We start from the raw sequence: 19,042 nt of genomic DNA on the forward strand, positions 1-19,042 counted from the left end.
TATCAGCGTGCATTACGCGATGAGTTTAGGAGGAGTCGATGATCGGCCGAGCAAAATCCGATGAGTTGTTGCTACCTGGGCAGGGACCCATTAATGAAATAGAGTTGGGTCCTTTGGTGGAAAAAATGAGTCCTTTAAATTTTAAGCAGAAAATCTTAGCATATAAATGAATAATATAAAAATATTTATACTTGGGGGGAAAAGGCATGAAATAAAATAAATTGATTAATTTTGTCCTATTTTTTTGTACTATCATTGTACAATTATTTTCAAACACTACACTTGCAAGACTTTTGTGAGAAACTATTTGGTCAGTCACAATGAGATTAACTCAAAATTTACTTTAAAAATGGATTTTAGCATCAAACAAAACACAAGTGCCTCTGATTGATCAAGCAAAAAACACTTCCTTAACCTTTGTTTTCCTGTAAATTTTTCTTAGTGAAAAAAGCAAACAGCCCACACCCCCAATTATCATTGTCAATTACATAATTTAAAAAAAATCGCAAGCAAATGTGTTTTCCTGGAAAATTTTCTTAGTGAAAAAAGCGAACAGCCCCCCCCCCCCTCCCCCCACAATTGTCATTGGCAATTACATAATTTAAAAAAAACCCGCAGGCGGATGAACCCAACGCAAAAATTGAGATCTCAAAAATGAAACATTTTCTCATATGTGTGTGAAAATTGCTCATTTGCAATCTTAAACCAGTATATTTGACTTCATTTTGACTCGTTGAAAATATCTGTTTTGGCTTTTGTGCTATTTTTAAAATCGCATCATTTTCAAAATGGCGCAATCGATTAATACCCGACTTTTGCAAGTTCAAATCAAAATAGCCCATCAGAAAGAGATGAACTACTAGAAAAAGAACAAGGTTAAAGTTCTATTCATAAACAATTTAACAAAAAAAAAAGTGAAGTTCAGAACTTTGTGTTTAGCGCAATCGGGAAAATATTCGCCATTTTTTTTCTTCCCTCCTTTTATTGGGGATGCAAAATAATGATTTTCAAAAGTAATTCTGGTTACATGATTGCAAAATAGCTATATTTTTACTACATAGTTGTATTGTGTTAATCCTGAAGATTGCATTGAAACCACTCTTACTTTTAGTCTTCATTGCTGTTTTCATGAATTTCCTCAAGATAAAAGTTGAGAGAGAGCTTATTCTTAGGATACAGTTCAATGGGCTATTTATGAACTTGCTCCCTGAGCTCTGCCCAGTAAGCTCCAATCTTATCACTAAAATTCCATTGACTGGTCAACAATAGGGGTGTGTTTGAATCCCTAATAAAGAGATAGGGTCATTTTAATCTCTTTCTGTTGATTCTCCTGGTCATTGAAGCTTAAATGCATTTACTAAATAGATCTTTAGCATTTTCTCCAATATTTTTTTCTGGTTTTCTTTTGGGTTTTCTGAGTCTGTGGGACCCGGTTTTTAGCGGAAGTTGCGTCCTTTTCCCTCGAATTTGCCTAAAAAACTTGCTATAGCACATAAATGCGAACCCTGTTGCATTAATTATTTTAATACAATCAACTAATCGACAAATTAGTTGACAGAATCAATCATCAATCAGTTGAAAAATTATAAGACAACAAATCAAATGGTTTGATATATTATTTCAATTGAGGAAATAAATATGCAGAACATATGGTAAGATTATGTTTATTTGTTGAGTCTAAAGATGGGTGGCACAAGAGATGTAAGTCAGAAGCAAGAGCGCCAATATATGGGGTAAGGGGGGCTTGAGCCCCCCTTTTGACATTGGAACTTCCTTGCTTTTAGTACTTTTTCCTTTGCAGAAATGTAAACACATTTCTTCTCCAGCCATTAATGAGTAAGTTATTAAAATTGTCAAATTTTAATGACTCTAATCTGTCCTGAAATTAGTTTCCATGGGGAAATATCCAGCTAAACCACAGGGGAAATTTTTGAGCCCCCCCCCCCCCTTGTAACTTTGTATATGGGAGCCCATGGTCAAGAGTAGTCTCGAAAAATGAGAATATTCTCTGGAGATTGAAATGGAGAATAATCAAGAATATTCTTTTTTGATTGAAGTGTATTTAAAAAATCATGAATATAACCAATATTTTAAAGTATTTTTCTTTCATTATAGTCAAAACCTTGAAATTTTTTGAAGTTGTAGCTGGGTCATTCCATACAAAATGAGCAAAATTCGCAAAAAAGTGGTGGCCGCATGGTAACAGATTTTTATGAAATTTGGTATACAGGTTCCTTGTATGCCTATATAAAAATGTCTAAAATATTTTTGCTTAAAATTTTTTATTTGAATAGTTACACGCGATTGAAAATTGGTCAAATTGAACAGCATTCTCATAAATGCTAAATGTTGCACTTTTAAAGGCTTGTATCTTATTAACTATTTAATGAAAGCATAAAAGTTATATGTTGCTGCAATCTATGGAGTAGGGTAATTAATCTGATATCAGTAAAATTTTCAAAGTTATTATAGTTAACTTTTAACCGAGTTTCAAAAACGGAAAATATTTCAATTTTCTCATAATTAAGCAATTTATTTTTTAATCTCAATCTTTAAGGAATGCATTAGCTTTGATGAAATTAATACCCAATAATGTGCTAAGTATCATAAAAGAAGTACCTTACTTTTGAAGTTGTATTTTAACTCCTTTGTCTTCAAAATCAGTTTTAAACTTAGTGACATTTTGTAAAATGATGATTTTCACCTTCACATACACACAAAAATTCAAACGAGGGAAAATTCAGACAACTGTAAAATTTTACAAGAATATAGAGCTGTGTTTCTACTATTTGCTTGAAGAAACTTGAAATTGGTTTTTGATTTCCAAACGCAAAATAAAATTCAGAAAAATAGCATTTTCTTTCTGTTTTATGAGTCAATCCATACAGGTTCAACGGATGGGTGCGCTCGACCATTTTTAATTTTTTTGAAATTCATATCCCTAAAAGCTGCATATGAAAGATGTTTAAAACCACTTTTATTTTTTCTCTCAGCTGGACCTTTGATTTTTTAGAGGTCATCAAAAGTGATTTTCGTAGTCAAAAATGGGACTTTTAGACCTTTTCATTTTGGCCAAAATCTATTTGAATTACATTTATGACAGTTAATTTAACGCTTTGATGTTAAAGTGCATAAGTTGATAGTCTTACATGCTGAGTTACGTAGCTGTAAGTTAATAATTAAAATAATGGCAACAGGTTAAAGTTCAAGGTCAAATGTAAAAATTTTACTCATTTCAAAGGGTGATAACTCACGTAGGGGACGGAAACACAAAATGAAATACGGCAAAAACTAATCACTGGAACCATGCTAAAAACAATATATAACTGTTGTTGTGTGTTTGTGTACCCTTTATAGATTATAGCCCCTCAAAAATCGGAAAAATGACATTTTTAGACCCCTATAAACCAAAAGGGGATGGAATTAAAAATAAAATTTCCTGGCCAATTGAATATTCCATTGAACTACTATGCATGTTATACATATTGTTTTTTGTATTTGGTTTGTAAAAAAGATACAGGTCTTTGAAATTAAGCTATTTTGCTAGTCAATTCACACACTAAAACAGAAATAAATAGTGTGAAAACTTCATGGTACCTTCTTAAATTACGTATGTTGTGCCCTATATAATACATTATACTGAAAAAACATATCGTAATTTTCAAAATAATTATTTTAATTTGATAACTTAGAAATATTTGGACATGAATGAGTAGTTTATATTGTATGGAACCTGTATGGATTGGCCCTCATGTGAAATTACGAGAATTCAAAGAACTAGATAAACGACTAAATGATGCAAAAGCGAGTAAAACTAACATTTATTTTAATTAAAAAAAATTTGCATTTCAGCACAAACTTCATAAACATGCTTTCGAGAAAATGAAACACGAAAGAAATGATTAGTTTTGCTAAACTTACAAAATAAAAAGAAGTAACTAATGAAATTTTACCTTCGTTCAAGTTACTCTAGTAACAAAAATACACTGATACCAATGATTACAATTTAGTAGCATCTAAAAGACACTTCAATATGTTACGTAAAAAACTTGAGTAGAACATCTGAAATAGAGGAAAAAATAAAACTTTCGGAAATTTTCGATTTTTTAAAGTACGATTTCGTCACCAAGAAATTCATAAACAATTACTAAATTAGAGCAGATAGTTAGTTATAGATAGTTTTTCAATCTGAATCATTTTTACTGTTACTTTTTCATTGAAAGAGCTAGAAGAGTGATTTGAAATCTGAAGTAAACTGGCAAAATTTCAATATTTGTTAATATCTCAGATTCAAAAAAAGATCCGAATAAATTTTACTTTGCTCTTTCCCAATAGAGATTTGTTTATAGAATGCGGAAATATTTATTTTTTAAGTGTATGTTTATAACTTATGGAGTTATTGAGTCACAAACTGGCAGCAATGAACTCTGAAAATTTAGGCTTAGCGTAGGCATCAACTTCTAATTTCAATAACAAAGCAACAAACAGTTTTTAAACTTCCATAGAGGTTTGAAGTGCCCTTCTCAGTCAAAATTATTACCATGTAATGATAATTCTCTAGTATTATATTTTCATCCATATTTTTAATGTCTTTTAATTCTTAAATTTAATTATTTTATTTCTATTTAACACAAACTGCCGAATGGCAACACGTAATTAAAAAAAGTGAAAAAGACGCACGAGATCGTGTTCCAGGAATTTGGTCTTGAGAAAATAAAAATGACGACTTCTTGAAGTATATGTGATGTAAATAAAGTTTTGTCGATTTTTATAAGATAATGGAGTCAAATTCTTATACAAAATTAGGGTGTTGTTATAAACCTTCACAACACTCTCAGTGGTGACCCACGTTTTGGACAAGAAAAAAAGGAAAAGAAAAAGAAGACGGACAATGCTTTATTCTATGGTATGCTCTTCACTTAAAGTCATTCACTTGAAGGGAAATGCTCTGGCCTAAATTTTATTTTCGTGTAAATATAAATTTTATCTTTGACTAATTTTTCTTTGTTTTAATTTAATTGCATTTGTTTATTTTACTTGTAAATTCTCAGTTAAATTTTAAAATGTCGGTAGAAAGTTTAGATAATGTTGAATTTACCAATAATACTGTACAAAGTGACTCAGTTTTGAGAGTTGCAACCAGATTACCTCCACTATGGAAAAGTAATATAACAGTTTGATTTATTCAAGTGGAGGCTAGTTTCAATGTTTCACGTATAACAAATGATGAGACGAAGTATAACTACTTGTTATCCGCCATTGACGCAGATACACTTAGCGCTGTTTCGGATTTAATTATAGCTCCTCCAGAGGGAAATAAATATCAAGCTTTAAAAGATAGATTAGTTAAAGAGTTTTCCGATTCGCAATCAAGCCAAATACGGAAACTTTTGTGTGAACTTACATTAGGTGATAAAAAACCATCTGTTTTACTTCGGCAAATGAAAGAACTTTCACGAAATTCAATTACTGACGAATTTTTAAAAACCATTTCGTTAGAGCGTTTGCCAACACATATTCAAGCCATTTTATCAGCATCAACTTCAGAGTTGACTGAACTGTCCATTTTAGCTGATAAAATTCATGAAATAAAAATGGAGCCATCAGTTTGCAAAATTTCAGAAACACTAAAACATAGTGAACAAACGACGCAAATATCAAATTTGCAAAATCAAATTGAGCATTTAACCATGCGAGTTTCTGAATTAACTAAAATGGTATCAAAACGTTCATTTTCAAGAGGTCGTAGTAATCATAGATATAGGTCCCAATCTAGGAGTAGACGAGTTCCAACACCCTCAGATAATCAAAATACATCTGAGTTTTGTTTTTATCATGAAAAATTCGGCGATAAAGCATTTAAATGTCGCCAACCATGCAGTTATGATGCAGTTCAAAAAAACTTGCCATAGCTGCTATGTCTAATAACGATATTTACCCTGACATAGCAGCACCATACCTGCCAACTTGTACGGTTTGGCCGTACATTGTACGGTTTTGGTACAAATTGTACGGTTGTAAGGTTCTGTACTAAAATTGTACGGTTTCGCGTAAAATTTCCCCCAAAACCTAAAAATGCAAAACTTTCGTTCAAACAATCGAACGCGCTCAAGCCCATCTATCTACAATCGACCGGAGCCACCGCGCAATGCTTTTACGCATGGTGATCACGTGATCACTGAGCTTTCAAACCCGAGCCTTTATGCGAAGAAGAAATGCGCAATTTTAACGTACCATCCAACACTTTTCTCCTAGCCTCTACGCATGCGCTATTTGTTTATAAACGAGGGAAGTTGTTAAGCCCGCCTCCATGCGTCGATCGTGATTTTTAGCAACTCGTTGAGCATCCACTCCTGCCGGCTAGAAAGACGTGCAGCAATAGCGTAATCGGCGTTGCTCGCCTCGTGTGAATTTATTTTTGGATTTTGCTTCCGTAACAGTGTTCTTTCTTTCTGGATTGAATAACCGTCACTGCCGTGAAATGGAAAAGAAAAAAGGAAAAAGTTATAATCAAGTGTTTCTGGAATCCTATGCACAAGAAATCCCCTGCATAAAACAGTCAAGGAAAGGGCCCTCATTTGCGCTCTGTACCATTTGCAGTTGCGATATAAAAATTGCGCATGGTGGCAAAAGTGATATTAAGGACCATGTTGCAACTAAAAAGCACCAAGATTATATGGCAATTTAAGAAAAATCTCAGAGACTCGGGACATTCTTTAATCGTGTGGACGACGCTGCGGGAAGTGATGTCATACGCGCGGAGTGCCTCTTCACCAGTTTCATATTAGAGCATAATCTGACTATAGCAATAGCTGATCACGCAGGGCAACTCTTTAAAAAAATGTTTCCTAAATGTGAAATTGCTAAAAAATTTGCATGTGGTCGGACTAAAACGAGCGCCATAATTAAGGAGATGGCGTTAGAAGGTAAAAACTCATTAAGGGACATTCTGTAAAAAACAGTGTTTACAATCTCTGTTGATGGTAGCAATGATTCGAATGCACAAATTTATCCTATTGTGGTAGTTTATTTCAACACTGAAGAGGGCAAAATAAAAAATTCTCTACTAGCTCTTCCTGTGCTATCTGGGCGCTGTACTGGAGAAAACATTGGGAAATTATTACTTGATACCTTGCAGGTAAAAAACATTAGTGTAGAGAACTGCATAGCTTATAGTGCAGACAATGCAAATGTAATGATTGGCGATAAGAAGGGTGTTGCTGCTCATCTTAAAAGCAGAAATGAAAATATCATTGTCATGGGCTGTGTTTGTCACCTTATTCACTTAGCTGCTGAGAAGGCAGCCAACTCCCTTTCTGTATCAGTGAATGACATTTTAGTCGACATATTTTATTATTTGGAGAAAAGTGCAAAGAGAAAAGAAGAGTTAAAAGATTTGCAAGACCAATTTGATGTGGAAAACCACAAAATTCTTAAACACGTGTGTACTAGGTGGCTGTCTCTAGGCAGGAGTTTAAAACGGTTATTAGAACAATGGGATGTACTTTGTAGTTTTTTTAAAAATCAGATCGTACAAGCGGATAATTCTAAGAAAAATTCTTCACTTGAATCATACCGAATTCCTTTGAAAACATCTAATAAGAAAAGCTCTTCATGCAGCAGTGAGCAGCCAACCAAAAAATTGAAGACAAATTCAAGTTGTGCTATGAATATGCCAAGTTCAAGTAAGAAAAGCACTGTATGTACTCAGAGTTATTTGACAAGAGAGGGACGATTACTTATGTTTTTAACTTCTGATCTGAACAAAGCTCATTGTTTATTTTTGAACTTCATGATACCAATTTTTGAAAAAACAAATGTAATAATGCAGTCTGCAGAACCGAAAATTCATATTTTGAATTCTTTATTGATAGAAATGTTCAAAGATATTTTATGCAAATTTGTTCAGCCATTTGTTCTCAAAAGTTGTGTATGCATAACTGATGTGAAGTATGCTGAGAGATGCAACCAGAAAAATGACCAAGATTTGTTGATTGGTAGTGCTACCTTAAAAGTAGTTAATAAATTAGAAAGTAAGGAAAAACAGCAATTTTATTCTGATGTTAGACAGTACTTTTCTGCATGCTGCAATTATATCAGACTCAAGTTTCCGATTAATAGCGATATATTAATGCATGCTGAAGTTGCGGACATTGACAAAATTTCCCAAAAGTCTTTCATGGATGTGCATTATTTTTTAGATATCTTTCCAGCTATTAGTTTCAAAAATTCTAACGAAACTGAATGAGGCCAAAGATCAGCTCCAAGCAGAATTTTGTGCTCTACAAATTGATGACTTACCACTTGAGGTAATAAATGAAGAAACAGTGGATAAAAAGTGGTTTGTTTTGGGGAAACTTAAAGCAGCGGATGGATCACTTAAATATAGTAGAATAGCTAGATTCATGTTGTGCATTTTAACAATACCACACAGTAACTGTGAATGTGAAAGAGTATTCAGCTGTGTGCGGAAAACAAGAACTGAAAACCGAAGTTCTTTATCAAACGAGAACTTAGAAAATGTTTTACTAGCCAAAAACATGCAGAAACAATTCTGCTATCAACAGAATTTTAATAAAGAGTTTTTGGCTAAGGCTAAATCTGCTACGTATAAACATTTAAAAAGTATGGAGGCAGAGTAATTTTTTTTTTTAATTTGCAGTATGAGGTTGGACCAAAATTAGGTACCCCAGTACCTCATCAAGATATTGTAATTTTTTGAACATTTCTATTTTTAGTTTTCAATGGCCTTCTATGTTTTCTAGTACAGTTATGTTGCTTGTAATGTAATAAAAATGTAAAGGAAATTAGAGTGTTATTGTAATTTTGAATCATTGTAAGGTTTTGAACGGGAGATTGTAAGGTTTTCCAAGTAGACATGTTGGCAGGTATGCAGCACATAAACAGTGTAGATTACACATAATGGATAAAAGTACGGGATTAAATTTTTTGGTTGATAGTGGCAGTGATATTTCTTGCATTCCTGCCCATTTTTCATTCAAAGCAAAAACTCCCATTACTTACGTGTATGCTGCGAACGATTCAAAAATAGCTGTGTACGACCACAAGGCGTTAAATATTAACATTGGATTGCGTAGAATATATCAGTGGCCATTTGTTGTAGCAAATGTTTCTTGCCCAATTCTAGGAGCAGATTTTTTACAAAATTTTTCACTACTAGTAGATTTAAAGAAGTCGAGATTAATTGATTCAGTCACTGGTTTGACAACGAAGGGAGAGTTAACTAAAACTCAATATAGTGGAATTAAATTAGTCTCGGATAATATGGTGTACAAAGAATTATTTAAAGATTTTCCCGAGTTATTGAATCCTATCCCAAATTTCAAAAAACCAGTCAGTCACGATACTGTCCATTATATAGAAACAAAAGGACCGCCTTTATTTTCTAAGCCCCGACGTTTACATCCAAAGGTATTAATCGAAGTTAAAAAAGAATTTCAATACCTTATGGATCAAGGAATATGCCGTCCTTCAAAATCTCCTTGGGCTTCTCCTATTCACGTGGTACCAAAAGCGGATGGATCTTACCGTATTTGTGGTGATTATCGAAGGTTAAATTCGGTCACTGTGCCTGACCGTTACCCTGTGCCACACATACACGATGTAACGAACATTTTACACGGCAAGAAAATTTTCTCTAAACTCGATATTGTTAGGGCATATTTTCACATTCCAGTTTTCAAAGATGATACTCAAAAAACTGCAGTTACCACACCGTTTGGTAGTTTTGAGTTCTTATATTTAAATTTCGGTTTAAAATGTGCAGCAAATACGTTCCAAAGATTTATTAACGAGGCACTTTCAAATGTAGACTTCGCTGTTGCTTATTTAGACGACATACTAATTTTTTCCGAAAATGAAACGGAACACTTAGAACACATGAAAATTGTATTAGGTAGGCTTGCCAAATATGGTTTAAATGTGAATATTTCCAAAAGTGTTTTTGCTCAAACTGAAGTATCATTTTTAGGACATGATATTTCTTTTGAAGGAATTAAACCTTTAAAATCAAAAGTTGAAACCATTCAAAATTATCCTAAGCCAAAAACAATATCAGAGCTTCGACGATTCATTGGATTAATAAATTATTTTAGAAGATTTGTTAAACATGCAAGCAAGACTGCTTACCCCTTTAACAGATCAAATAAGAGGATGTAAAAAGAATGATAGCACTCCTATTGAATGGTCTCCAATTTTGAATGACGCATTTGAGAAAGCTAAGCAAAGTTTGATTGGCGCTGCATTGGTCTTTCCCTCGCAGGATGGGCAGTTAGCATTACACACTGATGCTAGTGATTTCTCCATTGGTTCAACCTTAAGTCTGCAGACTGAAGAAGGGTTGAAACCAATAGCATTTTTTTCAAAAAAACTGAATACTGCTCAGTTAAAATACTCGGTTTTTGATAGGGAATTATTAGCCATTTATGAATCAGTAAAATATTTTCGACATTTCATCGAGGCGAAAGAATGTATAATATACACTGATCACAAACCAATAAAATTTGCTTTTCAAAAGAAACGAGATACCTACACAAATAGGCAAAGTAGATGGTTATCCTTTATCTCTGAGTTTACAACTGACATTGAATATTTGCAAGGTAGCTCAAATGAAGCAGCCGATGCCCTTTCTCGAATAAGTACAATTAAATTTCCTACTTCGCTAGATTACGCTAAGTTAGGTGTTGAACAAAAATCTGACTTAGAACTTAAATCTGCTTTAGAAAATAAGGAATCTAATTTAGTATTAAAATTACTTACTATGCCCGATTCAAAAACTGAAATATTTTGTGATATTTCTACAGGAAAAGCACGACCTTTTCTAATAAAAAGTTTTCGTAAACAAGTTTTTTTAAACCTACATAATTTAACACACCCAGGTATAAAAGGTTCGACTAAGCTTATTAAGCAGAGATTTGTTTGGCCTTCAATGGCTACGGATATCAAAGTATGGGTTAAAGAGTGTTCAAACTGCCAAAGATCAAAGGTTTTCAGGCACACTAAAACTGAAGAAGGAAAATTTGATATTAACACATCTAGGTTTGCCCATATACACATTGATCTAATAGGACCACTACCAGAATCTGAAGGAAAGAATTACTGCTTAACGGTAATTGATAGGGCAATGCGATGGCCAGAAGCATATCCTATTTGTGATATGACAACACCAACTGTCGCTAAGACGTTGATGTCTGAATGGATTTCAAGATTTGGTTGTCCAGAAAAAATTACATCAGATCAAGGTCGTCAATTTGAGTCTGAGCTATTTCGACAATTAACTCGATTCATTGGTGCCGAGAAGATAAGAACTTCACCATACCATCCTCAATCAAATGGTCTTATTGAGAACTGGAATCGACCATTAAAATGTGCTTTAAAAGCTCGACGAAATGAAAAATGGACCGAAGTTCTTCCCACCATACTCCTAGGATTCCGTGCAGCAATTAAAACGGATCTGAATGTTTCACCAGCCGAACTTGTTTATGGAACTTTTTTTCGACTTCCAGGAGATTTTTTCGATGAACATTCGGTTATTAAAAGCCCTGAAACTATGATACAGAAGCTAAGAGATATATTTCACGATTTTGCTCCTTTACCGACAAAATCACATTCTAATATTAAGCCTTTCATATCACAAGACTTAAAAACTTGCACCCATGTTTTTATCAGAAATGATGGGGTGCGGAAAAGTCTTCAGCCGCCATACAACGGACCTTATGCAGTCATCAAGCGCGGCGCGAAAGTGTTCAAAGTAATGATAAAAGGCAAAAATGTCACTGTGTCTGTAGACAGGCTAAAACCAGCATTTCTGTCTGCTGACAAGGACAATGTTAACCAACCAGAAGAAGAAATGCATAAAAAAGATGAAGCAACTTCATATAGGACAAAATATGGATGAACAGTTCACTTCCCAAAGAATTATGGACATGTCATTCGTGGTTAATGCGTGACTTTCGGCAACGCATTTATTATCATCGTTACTGGGAAGGGGGTACTGAAGTGCCCTTCTCAGTCAAAATTATTACCACGTAATGATAATTCTCTAGTATTATATTTTCATCCATATTTTTAATGTCTTTTCATTCTTAAATTTAATTATTTTATTTCTATTTAACACAAACTGCCGAATGGCAACACGTAATTAAAAAAAGTGAAAAAGACGCACGAGATCGTGTTCCAGGAATTTGGTCTTGAGAAAATAAAAATGACGACTTCTTGAAGTATATGTGATGTAAATAAAGTTTTGTCGATTTTTATAAGATAATGGAGTCAAATTCTTATACAAAATTAGGGTGTTGTTATAAACCTTCACAACACCCTCACTTTGCACTCCCTCATAGATATGCATGGTTTACCTAAATAAAAATTTTCATTGAAATCTGTGACATGTCAGCCACAGCTGATTTGCTCATTTCACATGGAATGACCCAGCTTTAAAAACGCAGTTTTGGACTATCTTGGAGGAGTTTTCTCTCTATTTAAATCATGATAGATAATCCCCCCCCCTCCCAAGAAAAATTTGTTTTTCAGAAGTTTTATTTTTTCTTTTTCTTTCTTTCTTTCTTTTTTTTTTTTTTTTTTTTGAATGCTAAAAATATGAAATTATAGAAAATTCTGAAATCTATCTGGAGGGAGGGGGGTTCGACCACTGTGGCCTCCATTTTATCACTCAATCAAAAGTCCCTCTTCGTCAACAAACTGCTAAAAGCACATTTTTTTCCCTTGCAAAACACAGGCTACTAATGTTCAACGCTCAACAAACAAAAAGGGATGTTTCCATTTTTCCCCTCTTTTGTTTGTTGTATGTTTATTGCTGTTGTGATATGGAAGGGTGGTTGGAACTATGATATCTATGTAGTTGTAAACTCAGACAATGCATTGGTGAGGTCCTGTTGATGTGGTTTGGTTTGGGACCTTTGGACATGTACTCTGTGGGCACACATGCTACAATCTGGTTGGAAATCAAAAGTATCCTGGATAACAATAATTATATGGAGGGGGAGGGAATAGTGAGCTGTTTTGAGCCACCTTTGACGGACCGTAGTGGAAAATGCCTATGTCACTTTCTCTTTTGTTTGAAATTATAAGATTATTCAGAGAGAGTAATTTTTGAATTATTTTTTAGAGGGGGGGGGTAGAGGGGTTCAAAAATACATCTAAAGAAAAAAGTTTCTCCTAGATACTGGGACACCCCTCAATATTTTTAGACTTGTGGATAGCAATATACTGGAAGAATTTTAGCTTCTTATTTCAACTGAAAGAGGGTGCTCAACCCCCTCCCCCAAACTTCAATAGTATGGGGAAGGGGGTTAAAAAAATACTTCAAACTGAAAAAACAATGCTACATATTATAATACATACTAGAAATATGCATATATGTAATATGAAAAATCCTTTGCTAGGCCTTTTCCATATTAAGTTCTGTTCACTTATATGTCAGCGCGTATGAGTCACAGACATTATTTATTACACACTTAAATGCTTCTCATACCATATATGGCTATGTTCTGGGCTCAGATGAGATTCCCCTTAAAGTACCTACCAGACACTTTTTTTCCCTCCAGACTTAAGCCAGCCTCTGTCTGCGGTGCAAAGCCCAATAATATTTCGTTATTGCAATATGCTCCTCCTATACAGATCACGTGAGATCACATGATCAAGGGATAATTATCTGTAATCTTTTAATGATATTCCCTATATAAAAATCGTGGCACAACTAAACAAGTTGGTTAGTTAAGAGAAGTTCCTGCTGTTATATTCCATGTAAAAATAAAGATGTGATTTGTGAATGTAGCTTTGTCCTCTTCCTACGTGGTGGATTATCACGGCACAACACTGCAACAAGATTCGTAATAAGAACCGAGCGGCGGTTCTTACATATACATTGCAATAAAACAATTATTTACAAAAAAAGAAAAAAAAACAGCAGGGGAAATTAAATATTTCTCAATTTGTGGCATTTTTTATGATACAGCACACGTTAAATGAAGGGGTCATTGAGCATCGTCTTAAAATTTGAATAAGAAGCTAAAACTTTTACAACATAATACTATTAGTAAGTGTTAAAAAAAAAAAAGGAAGTGTCCTGGATTCTAGCTGAAAAAAAGTTTTTTTAAACCACCCTGAGGGGCAGGGGGGGGGCATGTCCCACTCCTTAAATACTCCCTTGATGCCTCCAAACTCTTAATGCGCACCTCCAATTTTAGCTTTTGTCCCCCAAAACTGTTGAAGTCCCCCCCCCCCCGGCAGAAGGTTTAAAAAATATAAACTCTAAAACCACCTCTGTGGGATCCCTGGGATGTATAAAGTCATAATGTCAGGGGAAAATTTTCCCATATTAATATTTATTTTATTCTATTTGTTTGTGCATACCGGGTAAAATCATTGTGACCTATATGAACGATTTAATATTTTCAGCGTCCAAAGAGGTGTACAGACCTCCTTGTGCTCTGGGAAAGCCTTCAACTTTCAAACTTCACGAGGATGAATCACCTGCTTCTAAAACTGGTATTTTCATTTTGGATGCTTTCTTTTCAAGTGGATGAAGGTTTTTCCCTCTTGCTTTATCTAGACTTTCTTTCTTTAAAATATATATACATATATATATCTTCCAACTCTCATCACTGACTTTACTTACACAAACTAGTATGTTGTGGCCATCACGAAACTTTCTTCTATATTTTTCCTTTTTCTGATCCCTCCTCATGCTTGACGAGGAAGCAATATTCCTAACAAAAACAAAATTACACATGCAAAAACTTGACAACCATCCCAATGTCTGAATTATTGTAAAAACAAAACAAAGAGCGAAAATTGAAAGTTACTTTAAAAGCCTTACTTCAATTAATTACAAATATTTTATTTATTAACAAACATAAGATGGCAACAGTTAAAAATTTTAAATCATTGAGATAATATTTCAGATCATTTCCATACAATTAAAATCACGAGAAATACGCAGACGACAATCTATTACGATTTATCTTTCTTATTGTTGCATTAATAAAACTATTTTTATTCGCAAAAAAAAAAAAAAAATCAACACCTCTTGGAGCGATTGGAGTCAAAATTAAACCAAAGCCTGTTTACGTATGGATTCATATATTCCAAATTTCAACCAGAACGTAGCATTACTTCTTGAGATAGGGCACTCACAATGGAAAAAAAGAACGGGCGATTGTGCTACCCCCTTTTTAGCTGTTGACACCAAAATAAAATCAACTCTTATACCCACTAAGGGCTACTTGTCAAAAAATTTTTGTTTGATTCCGTTCGTTATTTCTTGAGATACAGCAGTCACAATTGACGATAAAAAACGTTCTATAACTCAACCCCCGTTTGAGCTATTGACACCAAAATTGAATCAGCACCTGCTCCTGTTAGGGGTAACATATGGACCAAATTTTGTTTGATTCCGCCAGTTACTTCCTGAGGAATAGCAAGCACGCGTAACTCAAAAAACGTCCCATTGCTCCACCCCCCTTGGAGGAATTCGCTCCAAAAACTAATGGGCACAAGTTCACATAGGGGCACATATGTGTACCAAATTTCGGTCAATTTCATGCGGCAGTTTTTGCTGTAGAGCGGCCACAAAAAACTGGTCACACACAGACGTGACACACATACATACACACACACATACATACACACACACATACATACACACACACATACATACACACACACACACATACACACACACAGACAGACAGACATTTTCCAAAAATAGTCGAAATGGACTCAGCACACCTCAAAACGTTCGAATCCGTCAAAATTCGAAATTCGAAAATTTGCACGAATCCAATACTTTCTTCTATATATTAGATATAGAAGAAAGTAATAAGACAAGTCCTTTTCTTAGAGAACACACACACGTATATGTTCCCATCTGGAACGACAATATTATTTTTCAGAGTTCCCGTCTGGAACACTTGCTTGCCTCGACTCAAGCGCACGTCTCCCTTCTCTCACATTTTCTCACCTCGCAAAGTGTTTCTCTCACAAGAGGGCGCTTCGAACAACAGTTCTTTAATTAAACTCTACTGCAAAACAAAAGTTCACATACATCATAGTCCCCTTTAATCACATTGAAATTTTTACCAAATATTATCAAATATCCTCTACCTCTCCTACTTTGCAGATATTCCTGGGCTTCATTAAAAATTCGTTAACTAAAAATTTTTTCTATTTACTTACTTAAAATGTCAGTAATCCAACGTTATTAAGCACAAAACTTGCAAATGATTGCAGACACGTGTTTCGGTGTTACAAGGAACACCTTTTTCAATGCAAAGAAGTGTGAGCTTTTGGATGAAAAGTCATCCGAGAAAAGTTTGTGCTTAATAACGTTGGATTACTGACATTTTAATTTTTCAGCACAAAGGTATTTATTCTTTATTTACTTACTTATTTGTATCCGCATGTGTGTGCTTTTAAAAAGCAATTTATTTATCAATTCCAGGTTTAAGTATATAAATATATATATACATTTATGTGAATAGATTAAACGTGAGTTTTTCGTGAATAAAAATATTTCGGTAATTTTTTTTTTCAAAATGTGAAAAGTTTTTGAATGAGGATAGGTGATTATTATCACAACCGGTATCTTTACCCAGCGGTAACTTCATTTTCATATTGCATTCTGTATTGTTAGTTTTTGCCTAAAATGAAGTAGAATATTCCTTTGACAGAAGCTAGTTGTAATGCTGGACAATCAATTCGCACAAAATTACAGATCATTATCAGTTTGAGGACTTAAAATTTACTATCAGAGTTTAGACAGAACAACTGAATTAAAACTACATAGTGTCCAAAAAATCCTTGACACATTGAAAGAATTCATAGAAAAGCAGAAAATTGTCTGAATATACGGTTTAGACAGGAATACTTCACAGGTTCACAAATTTTTTACAACATCGTAAAAGAAGAAAGAAAAAGAAAACTCTTCCTAATTTTAAAAGTCGTTCTGAACCGTCACAGTAAGAAAACAAATGTAATGTTAGGTGTTTAATTATTTTACTAAACAGAGTTCAATGTGTGCACCCTTAGTTGCTCAAACTACATTTTAACGGTACTGAAGCTCATCCAATGTTTTAGCCAGCATGAACTGCAGACAGATTTAAACTTACTTGGGGGGGGGGGATATTTTTTTCTTGAAAAGATTTTTTTCCACTCAGGAATAATTAAAAATTTTAACATTTCCAGTTCAAAATTCAAAAGTTTACAGTGTTTACATCCAATGCTTTTTTGTTTAAAAGGCTTTTTAATGTTCAGTAAATCACATGATAACATTAATTTTGACATGCAATCTGTAAGATAATTTCATTTCCATGTACACCAAAATATTGTTTGATAATTTTGTCACTGAAACATATATAGAATACACAGACAGAATTAGTATATCAATACTATTAATTAGTGCAAATGTTTGATGCAATTTTTTAAAATTTTTTTATTAATTGAATGTGTATGTATGTGTAACTTATATATAAACTCATGTGACTTTAAAATAATAATAAAAAAAAAAACTTTCAGTCATACAATTAACAGAAAAAAAAAAAAAAACTGCAAGAAATTTCTTTGAATTATTTGCAAAAAATCCCATTTTATTCAAAATTAATAGCTGAATGATGATTAGAATAATTTAGATAATTTTTGGTGCTTTGAACAAGGAAAGCTACTGGCTAATTTTTTGAAGAAGTTTTAAAACTTTAGTTTATATTTCTGTTAAAACAGGTAAATAATATGGCCTAAATATATATTTTTAAATACTTAATATTTTTTATGTTTTCGAAAAAAATATATATCATTTTAAACTGTAAAAAATCAATTTTTCATTTTCTCTAATTTTTCCAGAAGAAACCGAAATGTTTTTAATTTTTTCGCCACCTCAAAATTTTGCATCTCTAGTCGTCACATATGTCTTATCTAGGTCTACGTGAGTAAAATGAAACAATAAAAATAAAACACCAATTGTCAGGTAAATGCTGAAAAAAACTATTGCAAGGCTGCAATGAAGCACAAGCACTTTTATCAGTGCAAAATGTGCTGAATGATTAAAGTTGTGAGATCTCATGCCTTACTTTAAGTTATGTTGGATTTTTCTAGTTTGTACAGGTTTCACGCAATCTTTTGATCAATTTCAAACCCTGATTTGTTTAACATTTGAAGGGAAAAAACTAATTTTGTTTTTTGACATGAACTTGGTTTTAATATCTATCCGTATTACTTTCAGATTCAAGTAATGCTGCAATCTCAAAGAATAAAAAGAAAAATTTGGCTCGTAAAGCAAAAAAGAATGTAAGTGGAAAGTAGTTACATTTGAAAGTTTTTCTATTCAAATCTATATAAATAGAACAAAGAATGTATACGTGTGTGTGTGTATACACGTATGTCCCATATACAAATCCACAGTTTACGTCGGATCTCGATCAAATTTGACAAAGAGGTTCTTGGGCACCCCGAGAAGGAACATGGGGGTTTTCAAACGCTAAAAAAGTACTGAACCGTTCGAATTTTAAGTCATGAAAATGGTTTTAAATGACTCTTTCTACCTGAATCCGATAATTATCCAATTTTTTTATTTCAGTCTCATTCAAAAGCTCGCGAAAAATACCCCTGAAGTAGACTTACTTCTCCAGTGGCAGAAAGTTTTGTAGCTGTCTGCGACAAGCTTTTAGCACTTCATAATCTGTCTGCAAAATTTCGAGCATGGTTTCAATAAAAAGAATAGTAATAAATGAGTCTTTTTTTAAATAATTATTTTTGAAATAAGGCGGACCCCCTCCCCCCCAAAGACGATGGCACGCTTCCCTAAATTCTTTGAAGCACACCCTTCTCAATGAGACCTCCTCCCCCCCAAAACTCAGACCAAAATCTTTCTCAAATTACCTCCCCCTAAAAGGTGCAATCTGATGACCTCCCACCCCTCTGTCCCTGGTGGGCACCTGACATTTGCAAACATGTGTTGGCTATTGAACAGGGGTCTGTCCAGGATTTTTCACAGGGTCCATTTTATTTGTGA

General features: G+C 33.7%; 1 protein-coding gene across 1 annotated transcript in view; it reads left to right on the forward strand.

Moving 5' to 3' along the window:
- Nucleotides 1-19,042, forward strand: part of LOC129230698 (eukaryotic translation initiation factor 2A-like) — a 69,971-nt gene that overhangs the window by 41,051 nt on the left and 9,878 nt on the right. The window contains exons 14-15 of the mRNA XM_054865117.1: nt 14,437-14,526; nt 18,254-18,318. Of these exons, the coding sequence (XP_054721092.1) occupies nt 14,437-14,526; nt 18,254-18,318 (155 nt within the window). The remainder of the gene's footprint in view (nt 1-14,436; nt 14,527-18,253; nt 18,319-19,042) is intronic.

Source organism: Uloborus diversus, chromosome 9, assembly GCF_026930045.1.
Source record: "Uloborus diversus isolate 005 chromosome 9, Udiv.v.3.1, whole genome shotgun sequence".
Taxonomy (NCBI): domain Eukaryota; kingdom Metazoa; phylum Arthropoda; class Arachnida; order Araneae; family Uloboridae; genus Uloborus; species Uloborus diversus.